Consider the following 19,785-nt stretch of genomic DNA (forward strand, 5'->3'; position numbering starts at 1 on the left):
AGAAGCGAATCATATGGTACCACGTGGCGGATGAGACGCCGACGTGGAACCGCAGCTTTCACACTAGTCTATATGGTTGACTAGGAGGGTAAGTGAGATTGTATAAATTAGTTGCCCAATTATATGTCTACTAAGTTTGTATTTTTTCATAAAAAAAAAAGAAAAATATATTATTATGGGAGTCATATGAGTTAAAAGGGTGTCAATGTATAAATGCAATTTTGCGTAATGATATTAAATTAGAAATTAGTTTTGCATTAATTATTTAGGGAGTTGATAGCTATGATGCATATATACAAGCAATATCAATTCTCAATTGGTATGCGACTTGCATTCATACGAGTGTGATAATGTACTTTGTCACCGTGACTTTTGTATGTGCCAAAATCAACTGTGAATTTAACTTTCATATGTTACAACCAAAGCTTCACATTTTATTGTGAAAATTAAGGATGATGCTATCTGATAGTTTATAAATTTTTAAGCTTCACATTTTATTATGATAGGTAAGGATGATGCTATCTAATAGTTGATAAATTTTTGAAACCAAACACTTGATAATTCGAGAAACACATGATTCAGATTAAAATGACAGAACTCCAATAAAAATCTGTAGAATTTCCACACTATTCAACTCTCTACTTTTGCTGTAACTTCAGGCATAGAGAAAAAGAAAATGAGCTGAAGACCACAACATAAATAGAATAAAGGCAATTTCAATTTACTAAAAATTACTCGTGTCCTATAGATCAATGCTTGATCGTGCTAAGAAGTTTGGATTATTTTCTCAGGCAATAAATTCAAGAAATTCAGGAGGATAAGAACATCTTTTGCAGAAAAACAGAAGAGCCGATGGAAAAAAAAGATAAAAAAAGTAGGCATTTAAATCACTTTTGTAGAAAAATAAAAGAGCCAAAAAAAAAAAGAAAGAGAAAACAACAGTTAAATAGTTTCTAATTTTAAATTCAAGTTAGCATCGACTCATGTAGCTTAGTCTTTGCTTTGAGTTGATTGAAGCTAAAAAACCACAACCAAAAGGTTCCAAATAAATTGAGTTATTTTAGCTTTCAAAGGAATCTTCAATATCAAAGGTTCCAATAGGTTCCAGAAAATGCAACCAATAGTTTCCAAAAAAATTGATTTTTTGAATTTTTTGTAGAAAAAATACTGTAGTGATTTGATATATGTGAGGTAAAAAGGTGTTTGGAAAATGTGTTCACGAAAAGCGTAGCAATTTTTCTTTGGAAAATTGCTAGCCAAACAAGGCCTTTCTTTATTTAGCTTCCAAATGAATCATCAATATGAAAGCAATACAAAAGCAATTCTCTTTTCTGAACAAGGAAATCCACTTTCCAAATAAGAGTAATCAATAACTTCAAAAAAAGAAAAGAAAAAAAATATCATTACAACGAACCCGCCTGCCATGATTTTTACCTTTAACTATTAAGAAGTCATACAGAGTAAGAGAAGGAAATCAAAAGATAAAAGGAAGACAAAAAACAAAAGATATGCAAGCTACATGCCTCTTCTTGTCCTTAGGCAAGCAGGACACTGAGCTTACGTACCTTAGAATCCTAAAGCACTTTAGTCGCTATTGCACAAAGAGTGACTAAGTGCGCATTCAGCCATAGCAATCCCAAGCTACAGAGAGACATCAGAATAAAGGATATTAAGATCTACTTGATGCACATAACTAAATTTGGAAGTGTTTGAAATACATCATCAACATAACTAAATTTAAGAAGAAGAAAACTACATTAAATTTTCAAAGATTGAAATATTTCAAAACAAACTTATTTGAATCATCTAAATGGTTTCCGTTATTATCCCATCCAATAAGAAAAATTTGGCCATCCAAACTGAAACGATTAGATTGGTAAAATTATGCAATGACTTAGAGGCATAATATCACGTACAAAGCCAAAGAAAATACAAGAAAAATAAACATTAATAAGATTCTCCAGTTATTTCTTCAACTGATTTGTAAAGCTGAATGATTTCAGAAAGATGAAAAAGTGGCAAAGGTACCATAATGTACTAATAGCAGTTAATGAATGTTCAATCCTATAATGAATTCACCATCATTGACCTCTAAGCTTATTCATCATTGACTCTCTGAGCTTAATGACAGTCCACCTCAATTAAGCAATAAGCAAGTATGAGTTGAAAAGTTAAGAGAAAAAAAAAAGATTGCAAAAACAAAGAACCAAAACCTCTTCTTGGATAGATGCAGAACCATAAGAGATTTTTTAGTCAATAATCATAAAATGAAACAAAAGGAAGAAACTACAGCTTTGTAGCAATTTTGATCCATTTTGTAGTTAACAAAATACCTAATTTAAAGTTGCTAAGCAATATGATAATTTAATTACTAATTCTAGCATGTGGTTAGATTCTAATATTCGAGACTTGTTAATCTTGGTCTAAACTTTTACTGCATATAAACATAAAAATAATTTATTCTAGTCCCTTGTATTTTAGTGAAAATTGCCATAGGGCTGAAAGCAATTGGTTAGCTTGTACAGTTCAAATTCATGGAATATATAAATAAGAGGTTTTACCAAGAGATTTACTGTGTCCGGTACAACTAAACTGTGCCATGAAAGCCAGCCAAAAGGTGTGAAGAAGGGAATAAAAAAGCTCAATTAACAATAAAAAGCCTTTGAATGGCAGGAAAGAAGGGAAGAAAAGCCATTTTGGTAAAAAAGTAAAGTCTAAATTGCAAGATTTTCCTGTAATAACAAAGTGACGCTCAACTAAAGTAATAATAAATATAGGGAGCACTGATTCTACTGTAATTTACATTATAGTCTCAAAATATCATCCTATTAACTACACAGGCCAATCCCCCAGAACAAATTGGCAAAATTTTAATGAAAAACTTGCACTCTAGCAAAAGAAAATGAAAGGCAAGATTTATGCAAAGACACGAGGAAAAGGCACTTAAAAATAGTAATCTAAAATAATAAATGAAAATCCTTGATGACTTACAATGCTTTTCGCCATTTTTGGCTGAAAGCCTGGCACCTAAGTACGCACAGAACTATCAAAAATAGATCCATCATTTACTGGAATAGAGATGCAAATCAAATAAAGAAAAAACAGACCTTTTCCTTAATGAATGGAAAAGGAAGCTTGTGAAAGAGCATCCAAATAATGAATAACCAGGAAAATCACAACCGAAACTTGATTGAATTTTGTTTTTTTAAAACATAGTGAGTTTGTTTGGATAAGAATTTATTTGGATGATTTATTTGATCCAGTTACTGTAGCACATTGTGTGATGTGATGTATGTGAGATAAAAAAGTGATTGAGAATTGTGTGTATGATGCAAGCAAAACAAAATCTGAAATTTTTACCTCAAATTCTTGTTGTCCAAACAAACTCAGTGTATGAAAGTAAACTTTTTAATAGTGAATGACATAAAATATACTATATCTTGGAGTGTTGCAGCAGTCTTGAAGAGGAAAAAGCCCAACCTTCTCCACCTGCAATCACCAAAAAAACATGTAAAACTTAGATTAGTAAAAAGGGGAGAAAAAAGCGAAGAGAAAATTAAATATACAAAAATAAAATTCAGTAAGCAGCGACTTTTGGATTACCAATCGAAGATAACGATCATGATATCTACAAAACACCACATGGAAACTATTAACTACCCAATTTCCAAATCGAAAGTATCTAGGTTCTTAACATTCCCCATCGGAGAAATTTATCAAATAACAAAAAATCATTCCACAGTATTAAAATAGTTAGGCGGATAAAAGATTTAGAAATTTATCTGAATAATAAAAAATCATTGCACGGCATAAAAATAATTAGGCAAATAAAAGATTAAACAATTTAAATGAAGCACTCCAATCTCCAACATCCTAACTCATTAGATTCGGTTCTACCGCCGGATTAACATAAACTTTCGCACTATCAACTAAATTTAGAAATATCTAATTCAACTTGCTCCAATCAATAAAGTGAAAATCCACACTTTAAAATTTCAATTGTCCTATTTCCCATAACTAACTACTACATCAAACCATCCAACCGAAGCAAAACTTTCCAATTTGATGACATCAACAATTTGTAATAAAAAAGGAACCGTCTCTTTATACTAATTATTATGGAAATAGCTATGGAATCCGATTAAAACTTAAGTCATAAAGAGGGGAAATGATAAGTAGGAGGCATAATAATAAAAGTAAAAATTGGGAAACCCCAAGTTTTGGAGTTTCAAAAAAATAAGGGGGACAAATCAAGGGCACAAAATAGCATTGATATAAAAGACAAAAAGTCGTATGTGTGTTTGGATTAGGAATATTTGAAATAAAAAAATTTACTTCACAAATTTCAATCATTTTTTTATCTTCTCAATTACATTTCTATCTCACATACATCGTATCAAAAAAAGTACTACAGTAATTATTTCAAATAAATCATCCAAATAAACTCCTATCCAAACAAACACAGTTTATGGGCAGGAAGGCGAAAACATCCATATCGATTTTGTGGTTCACTGGCATATCATTAATTAATATAACGCATCATCAAATTGAAAGACAAAGTAATAACAAGGAATTTTTTTTAACTTCTAGCCAAAACAATTGGAAAACATTAGACGCAAATACAAGAAACAAAATAAGGGTGTTTTCTAACGCCCAGAAAAAAATCTTCAATAACAATAAAACTAAACAAAATAAGGAATAATTGGACAAAAATAGGGGGTTTGTTTGGATAGTGGGTTATTTTCCCAAATATATTTGTTTACATCACCATTACAATTTTCAATACAGTTTTTTATCTTTCCAATTACCTTTTTATCTCATATACATCACATCACAAAAAGTGCTACAGTAAAAATATCTCAAATAATTTACAATTCAAACAAACCCAGCGTTTGTTTGGATAGTGTTATTATCTTAAATAATATTTCGCTTGCATCATAACCACATTTCCCAACCCACTTTTTTATATTTTCAATCATCTTTTTATCTCACATACATCATATCACAAAAAATGCTACAGTAATTATTCCAAATAATATTTTAAATAATACCCTATTCATCATAACATGTCAGAAAGGGAAACTAATGCATCCGAGGGAGAAGAGTACAATGGGGAAAAGAGGTCTTGCAGAAGTGCAAGAAAAATAGAAAAAGTTTTTTTAACGCAAATCTACAGAGCAAAAAAGATCACCTTATTAGTCTTGCAACCTGAAGAAGACGAAAATGGCAGAGGAGAAGAAAAGGGGAGAGAATGACGAAAAAGAGAGAGAAGCACCCCGTTTCTGACTTTCTGGCCTCCAACCCATCGCCCAAAAGAAACATCGCGTGATTTGGACAAAAAGGACAGACAATGCACAACAGAGAGTGGTTGGTTACCTCGTAAATGCACAACAGAGCCCAATTCGCAAGCATCCAATCACATGCACTGCTCGTGGAGGAGGACAACATACGAACTACTAATAACAAACTTCGAAAAGCAACTCCTTTCATCATTATTCAGTACAATTACTTGAACCTCGGGAAACAATGGCAAAACCCAGAAGGAAATGTACGGTTCCTCGCTCACAAACGTGTGTTGTCCACCTTCCCCAAGAAGAAGTTGAATTTCCGGTTAATCAAACCAGAGGTGACAATCCCACATTACCAATATACCCCTGAAAAGAAACACTAACTCCAATATACAATAAAAAAGCGTCCAATGTAAATAGGAATAGACCAATATGCTAAAACCGTCATATCAAGTGATTCTGAGGCCAACGACCACAATACCAAACCAACTGCTCTACTGTATCAGCAACAACTGCAAACCCAAAACCGTTTAAAATATAATAAATTTAAATATATACACCCTCCATCCCGTAAACTCTGTCGCGCTTGGGAAGCAGCGTTTTTTATGCACAGTAAAATCCACTTGTTTGTAAACTCATGGGTTCCAAATTTGCCCTTCACATTCACCGACAGGTTCAAGAAATAAATGGGTCAAAGAGGGACCCATCAAAAGCATTCCATTGTTTCGGCTACCAAAAACAAAAACTCATTTCCTTATCAAAATCTTCTTCATCCAAAGCAAATGGGTCAAAATGGGACCCACCAAAAACCAATCCTTTGTTTCAGCCACAAAAACCGTTTCCTTATCAATTGCTGCCACAGAAACTGTTTCCTTCTTCTAGCAGACATTCATCACCGCCTACTACTAAAATCTTCTCTGATTCTCCATCGTTAGCCATTCTTCAATTGCTGCAAATTTAAGCTACGATAATTTCTCTGGAATAACTATAAATTCCCTCTTCTCATACTCCATATTCACTTGAAAGTTTTCACCTTTGATTACAATATTGGTGCTCCAGTTCAAGAGAGAAGCATTGGAAGGATATGAAGTTGATTGCTAATCCATAGTTGATAACAAATGAGATTAAAAGGTTAGTTAACTGTCTTTTATTCTTTCTTTTTAATGGTTTTTTTCTCTTTTCTCATGTAAGAAAGGCTGGATCTTTTAAACTTTTGTAATGTTTATTTATTGATTATTTTGTCTATAATTTCTTAAAGATTTGCCGCCAAATTATTTACTGAAAATTTAGATTTTGGCGGATTACTCCAAAAATTAGTCTTGAAATGCCTATTTTAAAATATTTAATGGAATTGTACACTAACTTGTACCTCTATATATGCAGTCCGTTTGTTTTGTTTTAACACTCTGTTTCTTTTTTTTTTTACACAATGTTTCAAAGGTGACTCTTAAAAGAAATATGGATACTTTTAATGATGTTGAAACTAATAATTCTACGAAGAGATTAACTAATCAAGAAAGGCAAATGATTTTTGAAGCTTTATTACAGGAAAGTAATTGCGGTAAATTGAAAAGAGGAACCATCAGGAACATTGCAAGCCTATTTAAAACAAGTATTAGGACAGTTCAGAGAATTTGGAAGCTAGCAGCAATTACTTCTACAGATGGAAGAGTTGATGTATCACGCAGGTTTCCTAAAAGATGCGGAAGAAAACGAGTGGATATTGATTTTACTTTGATCATGGCAATTCCTCTCCGGCGCCGGACAAATATCAGGTCACTTTCCAGTGAAATGAAAGTGTCCAAATCAACCCTTCACCGACGAATTAAAGAAGGTGCTATAAGGCCACACTCAAATGCACTCAAACCACAATTGACAGATCAGAATAAGCAAGTAAGGCTTAACTTTTGCTTGTCAATGCTTGAACCAGAAAGTCTCAACAGCAATCCAACATTTATGAGTATGTTCAATGTTGTGCATATTGATGAAAAGTGATTTTACATGACTAAAGAATGTGAAAAATATTATCTTCATCCTCAAGAAGAAGAACCTCTTAGGACATGTAAGAGCAAAAAGTTCATTGTGAAAGTTATGTTCCTAGCTGCTGTTGCTCGACCACGTTTTGACTGCTCTGGTAACCCAACATTTGATGGGAAAATTGGGATTTTTCCTTTTGTATTCAAAGAACCAGCAAAGAGGAGTAGTAAAAATCGTATGGCAGGTACATTAGAAACTAAGCCAATATTGTCAGTGACCAAGGAAGTATATAGGAGATGTTTAATTGAACAGGTTTTGCCTGCAATACATGCTAAATGGCCACGGGATGGTGGTAGTGTTACTGAAATTTTGATCCAACAGGATAATGCAAAACCACATATTAATCCCACTGATCCTGTATTTATTGAAGCTGCTTCTAGAGATGGATTTGATATTCACTTGTCATTTCAGCCTCCTAACAGTCCGGACATGAATGTTCTTGACTTGGGATATTTTAGAGCTATACAATCCTTGCAACATCAAGAAGCACCCTTGTCAATTGATGAGCTAATTCTTGCTGTGGAAAAGTCATTTGATCAATTATCAAGTGAAAGTCTAAACAATGTTTTCTTAACATTGCAATCATGTATGGTAGAGGTGATGAAAAATCTTGGGGGAAATAACTATAAAGTGCCACACATTGGGAAGCACCATTTAATGAAAGAAAGTTGTCTTCCACTGCAAATAGAATGTGAAAAAGAACTTGTGAATCAAGTTCTAAGTCATATGCAAGCGTGATTATCTTCATTGGACAGGTAAGATTTTATAAAGCTTTTTTATTTTTTAAGATTTTTTATCTCTAATTTCTTGTATGTATGGTTGTTTAAACTAACTAGTGTTCCTTATTTTCATATTTGTAGGTACTTAAACTTTAATAATCATGTGTTTTGAACAAAATGGTATGGGTGTTCTAATGTGCAAAATGTACATGTACTCAATGTTCATTTGTCTAGCTATTCTTGTTCACTTTGCTCTGGAGCATCTTTATTTGTTGTTTATCACTAAATTGTGTCCTATCTCATCTTTTGGCAAATGGTTGAAGTCAAGCAATCCAACCCTTTTGATTTTGTGGTGCAAGCTTTTGATTGGGCAAAGAATATAGAAGCACTTTTATGTACTAGTGGTTTTTCATTGACTGCTTTTATTTCACTTTACAAGATTTTAGAATAGCTCAGTAAAGTTAGCTTGACGTTAGTAGTAGTAGTGCTGATTTTTGTACAAAAGGGAAAATGTGCAATGCTGAGTGAAGCTATGTACATGTATAAACATTGAAACACTACTTTTGTTGGAGTTTTTGAAACTGTCAATAGCATTATTCTATAAAGTGAAAATAGTGCATATTGGTTTGCATTCTTTTGCTATTTGGTAGTAGAATATCTGTTTTTGCATTTTTGAGTTTTGAAACATTAAAAAAAAAGAAAGGAACTGACACTTCCATAGACTACGTTTAAATTAAATTTGGTAGTAAGTGTAGTTTTTTTTCTCCAAGTAGAGTAACATGCCTTATTATTTTGCTCATTTAGTTTTTGGATCAATCTAAAATTATTCACCTATTTTTTACACTTTTTTCTTGCTTTCAATATGAATTTATTTTGTGAAAGTTGATCATTCTTAACAAATTAGTGCGTATGAAAATAATTTAAAATTTGAAAGCTTTCAAAAGAAAATCACTAATTAAATCATCTCGATATTCTATTTCCTGCAAAAAATCGAAATGATCCTCTTGATAACAAAACCAGTTTTCAATTGAAGTTTAAAAGAGCCATGTGCACATTCTTCATGATGAATTTGGCTGGAGTCGGAACTTTGTTGCTGGAGCCGAAAGTCAAATATGGTACAAGTTGGAATATTTGGATGTCCTTTGGGACCACACATCAATTTGTGGGCCAACTAGCACATGCATTATCACACCATTAATGGAGGGCAGAAATGGAAATTCATAGCTTAAAATAGTTTGAAATGTCAAACATGACGAATATTTTGGGACAGCCCAAAAAGGAAAGTATGACACTATCAATGGGACGGAGGGAGTAATTGGCCAAGCAGACGAAGCCCACGTCCAGGAGACCAGCAAGGCCAGTTCACCATTCATGTCAGCAGAAGCCAATCACCTACTGCCACATGGGCGGACGACGATTCCTACGTGTCAGCCGTATGGTAGATGAAGAAAATTTTAAAGGAACGACCAACAATGGATTAGATTTTATACAAAAGTAAGGACAACAAAAGAAGTTCCAATTATATACTCGACTTGGTAAAACAGCTACTATAAGGGAAAACCAACAGAAAAAAAAAGAAAAGAAACAAAAGAAAGTTTATGTTGTAAAATTAGGTGGCAGCCCCATGCTAGAGTCCCTTCTGGTCGTGCTGTTTCTAAAATTTATTAATAATGTCAACTGACGTTTGAACTTTGAACTGTAATAGATGTGGAAACTGAACTGAGATATTGCTTAATTTATACTCACTTTCATAACTAATGGAAAAGATCAAGTGTGCATGAAGCTGACAACAATCGCAATTTCTCTGAAGCTGACAGCAAACGCAAAACCTTCAGAAACAATTGACGTTTTTGCTCAAAATATTATTATTTTCTTTGACTGTTTGAGATCTTCGAAGAAAACAAAAAGTTTCCTTCATTGTAATTATTGATTGGCAGTGTAATAAATTTTCCACTAATTTGCAATTGTGCCAATGATACAGAAAGTTTCCTTCATTGTAATTATTGATTGGCAGTGTAATAAATTTTCCTAACTCATTAGATTCGGTTCCACCGCCGGATTAACATAAACTTTCGCACTATCAACTAAATTTAGAAATATCTAATTCAACTTGCTCCAATCAATACAGTGAAAATTCACACTTTAAAATTTCAATTGTCCTATTTCCCGTAACTAACTACTACATCAAACCATCCAACCGAAGCAAAACTTTCCAATTTGATGACATCAACAATTTGTAATAAAAAAGGAACCGTCCCTTTATACTAATTATTATGGAAATAGCTATGGAATCCAATTAAAACTTAAGTCATAAAGAGGGGAAACGATAAGTAGGAGGCATAATAATAAAAGTAAAAATTGGGAAACCCCAAGTTTTGGAGTTTCGAAAAAATAAGGGGGACAAATCAAGGGCACAAAATAGCATTGATATAAAAGACAAAAAGTCGTATGTGTGTTTGGATTAGGAATATTTGAAATAAAAAAATTTACTTCACAAATTTCAATCATTTTTTTATCTTCTCAATTACATTTCTATCTCACATACATCGTATCAAAAAAAGTACTACAGTAATTATTTCAAATAAATCATCCAAATAAACTCCTATCCAAACAAACACAGTTTATGGGCAGGAAGGCGAAAACATCCATATCGATTTTGTGGTTCACTGGCATATCATTAATTAATATAACGCATCATCAAATTGAAAGACAAAGTAATAACAAGGAATTTTTTTTAACTTCTAGCCAAAACAATTGGAAAACATTAGACGCAAATACAAGAAACAAAATAAGGGTGTTTTCTAACGCCCAGAAAAAAATCTTCAATAACAATAAAACTAAACAAAATAAGGAATAATTGGACAAAAATAGGGGGTTTGTTTGGATAGTGGGTTATTTTCCCAAATATATTTGTTTACATCACCATTACAATTTTCAATACAGTTTTTTATCTTTCCAATTACCTTTTTATCTCATATACATCACATCACAAAAAGTGCTACAGTAAAAATATCTCAAATAATTTACAATTCAAACAAACCCAGCGTTTGTTTGGATAGTGTTATTATCTTAAATAATATTTCGCTTGCATCATAACCACATTTCCCAACCCACTTTTTTATATTTTCAATCATCTTTTTATCTCACATACATCATATCACAAAAAATGCTACAGTAATTATTCCAAATAATATTTTAAATAATACCCTATTCATCATAACATGTCAGAAAGGGAAACTAATGCATCCGAGGGAGAAGAGTACAATGGGGAAAAGAGGTCTTGCAGAAGTGCAAGAAAAATAGAAAAAGTTTTTTTAACGCAAATCTACAGAGCAAAAAAGATCACCTTATTAGTCTTGCAACCTGAAGAAGACGAAAATGGCAGAGGAGAAGAAAAGGGGAGAGAATGACGAAAAAGAGAGAGAAGCACCCCGTTTCTGACTTTCTGGCCTCCAACCCATCGCCCAAAAGAAACATCGCGTGATTTGGACAAAAAGGACAGACAATACACAACAGAGAGTCGTTGGTTACCTCATAAATGCACAACAGAGCCCAATTCTCAAGCATCCAATCACATGCACTGCTCGTTGAGGAGGACAACATATGAACTACTAATAACAAACTTCGAAAAGCAACTCCTTTCATCATCATTCAGTACAATTACTTGAACCTCGGGAAACAATGGCAAAACCCAGAAGGAAATGTACGGTTCCTCGCTCACAAACGTGTGTTGTCCACCTTCCCCAAGAAGAAGTTGAATTCCGGTTAATCAAACCAGAGGTGACAATCCCACATTACCAATATACCCCTGAAAAGAAACACTAACTCCAATATACAATAAAAAAGCGTCCAATGAAAATAGGAATAGACCAATATGCTAAAACCGTCATATCAAGTGATTCTAAGGTCAACGACCACAATACCAAACCAACTGCTCTACTGTATCAGCAACAACTGCAAACCCAAAATCGTTTAAAATATAATAAATTTAAATATATAATTGGCCAAGCAGACGAAGCCCACGTCCAGGAGACCAGCAAGGCCAGTTCACCATTCATGTCAGCAGAAGCCAATCACCTACTGCCACATGGGCGGACGACGATTCCTACGTGTCAGCCGTATGGTAGATGAAGAAAATTTTAAAGGAACGACCAACAATGGATTAGATTTTATACAAAAGTAAGGACAACAAAAGAAGTTCCAATTATATACTCGACTTGGTAAAACAGCTACTATAAGGGAAAACCAACAGAAAAAAAAAGAAAAGAAACAAAAGAAAGTTTATGTTGTAAAATTAGGTGGCAGCCCCATGCTAGAGTCCCTTCTGGTCGTGCTGTTTCTAAAATTTATTAATAATGTCAACTGACGTTTGAACTTTGAACTGTAATAGATGTGGAAACTGAACTGAGATATTGCTTAATTTATACTCACTTTCATAACTAATGGAAAAGATCAAGTGTGCATGAAGCTGACAACAATCGCAATTTCTCTGAAGCTGACAGCAAACGCAAAACCTTCAGAAACAATTGACGTTTTTGCTCAAAATATTATTATTTTCTTTGACTGTTTGAGATCTTCGAAGAAAACAAAAAGTTTCCTTCATTGTAATTATTGATTGGCAGTGTAATAAATTTTCCACTAATTTGCAATTGTGCCAATGATACAGAAAGTTTCCTTCATTGTAATTATTGATTGGCAGTGTAATAAATTTTCCTAACTCATTAGATTCGGTTCCACCGCCGGATTAACATAAACTTTCGCACTATCAACTAAATTTAGAAATATCTAATTCAACTTGCTCCAATCAATACAGTGAAAATTCACACTTTAAAATTTCAATTGTCCTATTTCCCGTAACTAACTACTACATCAAACCATCCAACCGAAGCAAAACTTTCCAATTTGATGACATCAACAATTTGTAATAAAAAAGGAACCGTCCCTTTATACTAATTATTATGGAAATAGCTATGGAATCCAATTAAAACTTAAGTCATAAAGAGGGGAAACGATAAGTAGGAGGCATAATAATAAAAGTAAAAATTGGGAAACCCCAAGTTTTGGAGTTTCGAAAAAATAAGGGGGACAAATCAAGGGCACAAAATAGCATTGATATAAAAGACAAAAAGTCGTATGTGTGTTTGGATTAGGAATATTTGAAATAAAAAAATTTACTTCACAAATTTCAATCATTTTTTTATCTTCTCAATTACATTTCTATCTCACATACATCGTATCAAAAAAAGTACTACAGTAATTATTTCAAATAAATCATCCAAATAAACTCCTATCCAAACAAACACAGTTTATGGGCAGGAAGGCGAAAACATCCATATCGATTTTGTGGTTCACTGGCATATCATTAATTAATATAACGCATCATCAAATTGAAAGACAAAGTAATAACAAGGAATTTTTTTTAACTTCTAGCCAAAACAATTGGAAAACATTAGACGCAAATACAAGAAACAAAATAAGGGTGTTTTCTAACGCCCAGAAAAAAATCTTCAATAACAATAAAACTAAACAAAATAAGGAATAATTGGACAAAAATAGGGGGTTTGTTTGGATAGTGGGTTATTTTCCCAAATATATTTGTTTACATCACCATTACAATTTTCAATACAGTTTTTTATCTTTCCAATTACCTTTTTATCTCATATACATCACATCACAAAAAGTGCTACAGTAAAAATATCTCAAATAATTTACAATTCAAACAAACCCAGCGTTTGTTTGGATAGTGTTATTATCTTAAATAATATTTCGCTTGCATCATAACCACATTTCCCAACCCACTTTTTTATATTTTCAATCATCTTTTTATCTCACATACATCACATCACAAAAAATGCTACAGTAATTATTCTAAATAATATTTTAAATAATACCCTATGTATCATAACATGTCAGAAAGGGAAACTAATGCATCCGAGGGAGAAGAGTACAATGGGGAAAAGAGGTCTTACAGAAGTGCAAGAAAAATAGAAAAAGTTTTTTTAACGCAAATCTACAGAGCAAAAAAGATCACCTTATTAGTCTTGCAACCTGAAGAAGACGAAAATGGCAGAGAAGAAGAAAATGGGAGAGAATGACGAAAAAGAGAAAGAAGCACCCCGTTTCTGACTTTCTGGCCTCCAACCCATCGCCCAAAAGAAACATCGCGTGATTTGGACAAAAAGGACAGACAATGCACAACAGAGAGTGGTTGGTTACCTCGTAAATGCACAACAGAGCCCAATTCGCAAGCATCCAATCACATGCACTGCTCGTGGAGGAGGACAACATACGAACTACTAATAACAAACTTCGAAAAGCAACTCCTTTCATCATTATTCAGTACAATTACTTGAACCTCGGGAAACAATGGCAAAACCCAGAAGGAAATGTACGGTTCCTCGCTCACAAACGTGTGTTGGTACCATGTTTTCGCCTAGAAGTCTTAGAAAATTCACAGGCAAAGTATATTGAAAAATGTTTAATATCTCTAATACTGATTTTTGTGTCTTTTTCATGTGTGCATCTTGTGCGTGTGTTTCTTATTTTTTTCTGTTTGCGCACCAAGGGTATTTATGGTGGAGGTCTCCCAGATGAAATTGCTGCAGAAGAAAAAGGATATCATTGTGTTTTGATTGTTGGTTCTGGAGTCGATAAGAATGGGGAGGAGTTTTTTCTGATAAAAAATTCTTGGGGGGAGGACTGGGGTTATAAGGGATTTGCCAAGGTCCGCCGGAACCTCATCCTCGAATATGGCTTTCCAATAGGTGCCACTGGATTTAGGAAAGTCAACAGGATGGGTAGGCAGAGTCCATAGAAGCTTGAAGGTACTTACCTCTTTTAAGAATTTATTAATATTTTCAGTTCTTTTTTCTCCACTCTATCTGGTCTTTATATTTATTGGGTCAATTGGTCTTTGCTTTGTCTGTTTGCAGGGTATATGTGAGTGAAACTGTGAAAGTAGCAGAAGCAATGGTGGTATTTCCTAATTCTTTTTTCCCTTGCTTTATATTTGCTCAACTTTTCATGGATTAGTGGCTATTTAACTGAGCTGGAGCAATGTTTTGTGGTTGAGGGGCAATGCTGTATTGGAAATTACAGATATATTTGGGTGTTGGTGTTATATATAATATGAACAGTCTGGTTGCTGCGTTGAGCAAGAACTCGTTCCACATCTTTTGAACTTTCCACATCTGTGCCAATCTTCAAGGATGTGGAATTGGCACAGATGTTGAACCTTAACTCAATTGGCCATAAGTATTTTTTCAGTCTGACGAGCATAACCTCTCTTTGGTCCTTGAAGATAAGTGTTAAGGTTCAAAAGATGTGGAAGCTTTCTTTTTGGAAGATGGCGATAAGTATTAAGGTTCAGAATTGCATTCTTGTTCCCCTTTTTTTTTTAAATAATTAGTTGGAGGCCGAAGCCTTGGCTGCAAAATGGTAATTCTGCTATGGGTTACAACCATCAAATCTACTACTCAACATGATCCAATCACCTCTGGTGGGTCGGAAAGGAAATGACTACAAGTCTTCCTTTGGCAAAAGATACTTCTTGCTTGCTTCATATGTGCATACATAAACAAAAACATGTATAGAGAGAGAAAGAGAGAGACACACACACACACACAACTCACAAGTGTGTGTTGAGTGTGGTGCGTATTGTGTGTTGTGTGTGTGGTTGGGTACTTGGGTGGTAGTATAAAAGAAAGAAATGCAGCAGCACCTGATGCAGATGCAGCCCATGATGGCAGCCTACTATCCAAGCAACGTTACTACTGATCATATTCAGCAGGTCCTCCATTTTTCTTCTCTTCTTCTCCTCTCTGCCTATCTGCCCTTTACTCTCTGTCTTTTTTGCTTCTCTGCCGGCTGCTGCAGCTGCAGCTGTTTCTCATTCAGTTGGCCTTTCTGCCATTTGACCTACTTTGCGCTCAGTTCGTGTTACTCTTCTCCTGGTTTATGCTTTTACTGGATATCTACTTTCTGGAAATAACTGTTTCACTTGTTTGATAGGTTCTGCTATATATAGTATCTACCTTCTCTTTTTAATAGGATTTTTGGGTTTTGTCTGATTCTTAATTCTTGGATACCAAGCCATTCATGCTTCATTTCTTGTTTATTTGAGTTGACAGCGTGTTCCTTAGGCTGTTGATGTCATTTCCTTCTCTAATCAGTCCTTAGAGGAGGTACTTTATGGGGGCGGTTGTGCTCATCACTTGTTTTTGTGTGCTTAGATACTATTTTCTTTAAAGACACCATACAGAAGTCTACAAGCATGTCTTTTCTTTCTGTTGCCTACATATTTCTTATTTTCCATTTATTCAGCTAAAGATAGAGCGCTTTCAACTTGGCTTCCTCCTTTCTTTAGCCTGTTGTCTTCTGTCTCTCTATATTATATAGTGTTATTATTATAGTGAGGAGTCTTGAGATATTCTTCGGGCCGGTATGATGTTAGGTTATTATCGACATAAAACCCCCTTCATCACCTGATCTTTCTTTGGCTTGTACTGTTCTTCAAAAAGCTGTCTTTGTAGTTGTTTCTAAGAGTATTCGTCCTCCCGCTGTTGTAAGTCTGGGTCAGGATTTTACCACTGCTTTTCATATGGAGGGATACTCCCCCCCCCCCACAAAAAAAAAAAAATCACCGGAAGTTCTCCCTTAGAAAAAGGGTCCATAAAAGGACGACCAATTCATTAGCTCATGATGTATCATTTTTCACCATCTTGTGTTTTTTTTTTCGATTTATGCATGTATTTCTTATTTTCTTCAAAAGAAATATGTTGCGTAAGGTGGTGAACCAAGAGCCTCCGTTAATTTTGCATTGTTGGACAACGTGCTGCAGCTTTCGTCTTGGCAAGCTTATGTTCTTATATGGCACAAATCCCTGCATGTGCATCAATGTTTTCAAACCCGGGCCGGACCGGCCGGTTTGACCGGTCGAACTGGGAATCGGCCATGTGTTTGGTCTGATTCATAGCTTGTGTTGACTTGGTTCTAGAATCGATCAAACCTGTAAATAACCATTCAAACAGTTAAACTCGGATTGAACCGTGAACCGTGGTTTTTTAATGTTTCACAAAATTGACTGAATTTTGACTGAAATTAAGGACTAAACGTCTAAACCTAGTCTTCAGTCTATTCTTCACTCCAGTCTTCGCCTCTTCAGTCTTCCTGCTTGGCTGCTCTTGCCGTCGTTGCCGGGTTGCCGTCTCTATTTCCTTCTCGGCTTCTCAGTCCAAACTCCAAACTTGATCCATAGCAATCAGCATGAAGGAAGCACGAAGCAAGTAAACTTGATCCCCTCGGCCCTCTGTATATATATCATCAATTTTTTTTTAAATTTTGTTAGTATATTTCTGATCTTGCTGTACTTATTTTTCTGGGTTTTTTTTGAAATTTTCACACTACTACCCAAAAAATAAGTTGCCAGATTATCTTGCCAGGAAAATGTTGGAATTTATGGAGGAAAATAGTATTGGATTTTTTATTAGTTGGGTAGTTTTGTTCTCTGTTTCAGTTTATTAGAATAATCTCGAGACTAGCTAGTTCTTGAGGATGTTTCATGATCTCTGGAATACAATTCTTCAAGCAGAAGAACCGTAAAGTTGGATATGATCGTCATATTATGGGTTTTTGTTATCTGAAAGAAATTCTTTATGAGTTTTGATAGGGTAAAAACAGAGAGTGCTGGAGCCTGGAGTACGAAGGTTTTGTCATTGGATGATTGCATGCATGCAAAATGTGAATAACTACATAAAGAAATAATTGGTTTTCTTGATTATGATCAGTAACAGAAAGAAAACGAAGAAAAGATGATTACTTATTTGTTGAACATGATCAGTATTATTGCCTGTTGATTTTTTTCAAGGTCTAGTTCCTGTACTCAGTTAGGGTTCTTAATTTTTCTTTCAACTTCGATTCTCTTTGGCTTACCCTTCGGGCGTGTTTTGTCAGTGTCCTCTTGCATGAAGGCAGTCATCACAGGATTAAACTCTTGATATTACTAGGTGGTGCGTCTCTTTTTGCTGGAAATTCTTGTGAGCTAGAAATGGATATGGATGTGTACCACTGGAATCCCTTCATCTGTATTCAATAGAGTTTATTTTTAAGAATTAGAGATTGCTTTTACTGTCTGGAGTTTAAGGTGATGTTGTTGTGTATTGTTCTTATGCAATGCAATTATTGCTCTTATTATTTAAGAGGTTGAAAACAAAGAGATTCACAAATTTGTCTAATTCTTTTGATGTAATGGTATCCGTGTGTCTACTTGTCCTAACATATATAAGCTGAGCTCTTTGTAGTTATCTAATGGTCAGTAGCCAGAAGTGAAGGTAACCCTGTCCTTGTACCAAGGGCGTCCAGGCCAACTAACCTTAGCTTTATGTACATCCAGACTACAAAGTCCCACTCCAATGTTCTCCACAAGGGCTGGTTCTTTTCACCTTGAGAAAGTGCATATGAGATTGTTCAGTTGGTTGAACTGGATCTGCAACTTGTTTGGAAAAATCAGATAAAAGAATCGGTCACCTGGCCTGTGTTTTTAATTTGTCTAAGAAGATCCCCTGTTATTGTAAAAGCTGAAATTGTAATTTATTTATCATATCCAGTTGAATGTGTATATAATTAAATATGCTAATTTTTTAGATAATGAAGATGAAGCAGAAGATGTTGATTTAGATGATTTAGAAATATTTCAGCGTCGAAACTTTTTTAATGATGATGAAGATGATGATTGGCATTAAATATTCAAATTGTAATTGGTATAGAATTGTTTGAATTCTTTTATTTTTATTTTTGAGATTTGTATCAATTGGTCTGATGATATTAATATGAATTTTATACTTTTATCACTTACCTGTTATTCATATAATGGTCTTGGATGGTGATGACGATTTGTCAAGATGGCTTGTTTTTTAAGCTTTGTTGTCCCAGAATGACGAAGAAGATTATAGAAGCCTCAGAAATTGGACTTGTTTGGACCTTTTGAGTGTTTTCTAGACTCATATTGTTTTTTTGTTAATTCTAATATTTAGACAATTGGATATGTAAGTTGGATAACTATGATATTGCTCTTATGTTAATTGTGGTTTAACATTTATATCTTATTTGGTATGTGTGTATATATATATATATATATTTATTTATTGAATTGGAGTTGAAACGATCCGATCAGTTGAATCTCGACCCTATCATTTCATCGGTTCAATTAACAGTCCGGATTTTAAAACATTGATGTGCATTTGGCAGTTGATGCCACAGAATACCTCAACATAGGATTCAAATCATACCGAGGGATATTTGAATAGTTAAATAGTTCATGAAGATCAGCTCTGATACTCAAGAACAAAATTGAGCTTTAGAGAGTTGTTTGAAATGGCTACATATCTTCCTTGAAATGGCTACATATTTTCCTGCATGTACAAATCTTCCTACATATTTTCCTGACATGTTTACGCCATGACTTGCTTATGGCAACAGTCCATCTGGCTAAGGCTAATCAACTAAACTTTAAGGACATGATTCTCATTTTTTTATGTGTGAAATACCTCCTCAATTTCTTTTTGCATCTCGAGGAAACCTCGCTGTCTTATTTTCTGAGGGTATGTTACTTCCATGTGGAACATGAGATCTGAGAACTTTGGCTTAAATCAATGAAATCATGTAGCTATCGGAGCTTCACCGAGAAACTTTTTGCCCTACCGAGTACTTAAGTGGTGCATGTTACATACTTTCTACTAAGCAAC

General features: G+C 34.2%; 1 protein-coding gene and 1 long non-coding RNA gene across 2 annotated transcripts; both read left to right on the forward strand.

Moving 5' to 3' along the window:
* The first annotated feature begins 6,917 nt into the window (after positions 1–6,917).
* On the forward strand, positions 6,918–8,675 carry LOC113763359. The gene is made up of 2 exons (XM_027307131.1): positions 6,918–8,080; positions 8,186–8,675. Exon 1 carries the CDS (start codon positions 7,290–7,292, stop codon positions 8,061–8,063), a length of 774 nt encoding a protein of 257 aa, XP_027162932.1. The 5' UTR covers positions 6,918–7,289; the 3' UTR covers positions 8,064–8,080; positions 8,186–8,675.
* A 5,940-nt stretch (positions 8,676–14,615) lies between these two features.
* On the forward strand, positions 14,616–15,420 carry LOC113764094. The gene is made up of 2 exons (XR_003467465.1): positions 14,616–14,868; positions 14,977–15,420. It is a non-coding gene; the product is annotated as an uncharacterized LOC113764094 (long non-coding RNA).
* Positions 15,421–19,785: the final 4,365 nt, after the last annotated feature.

The sequence above is a fragment of the Coffea eugenioides genome, chromosome 2, assembly GCF_003713205.1.
Source record: "Coffea eugenioides isolate CCC68of chromosome 2, Ceug_1.0, whole genome shotgun sequence".
Lineage (NCBI taxonomy): Eukaryota > Viridiplantae > Streptophyta > Magnoliopsida > Gentianales > Rubiaceae > Coffea > Coffea eugenioides.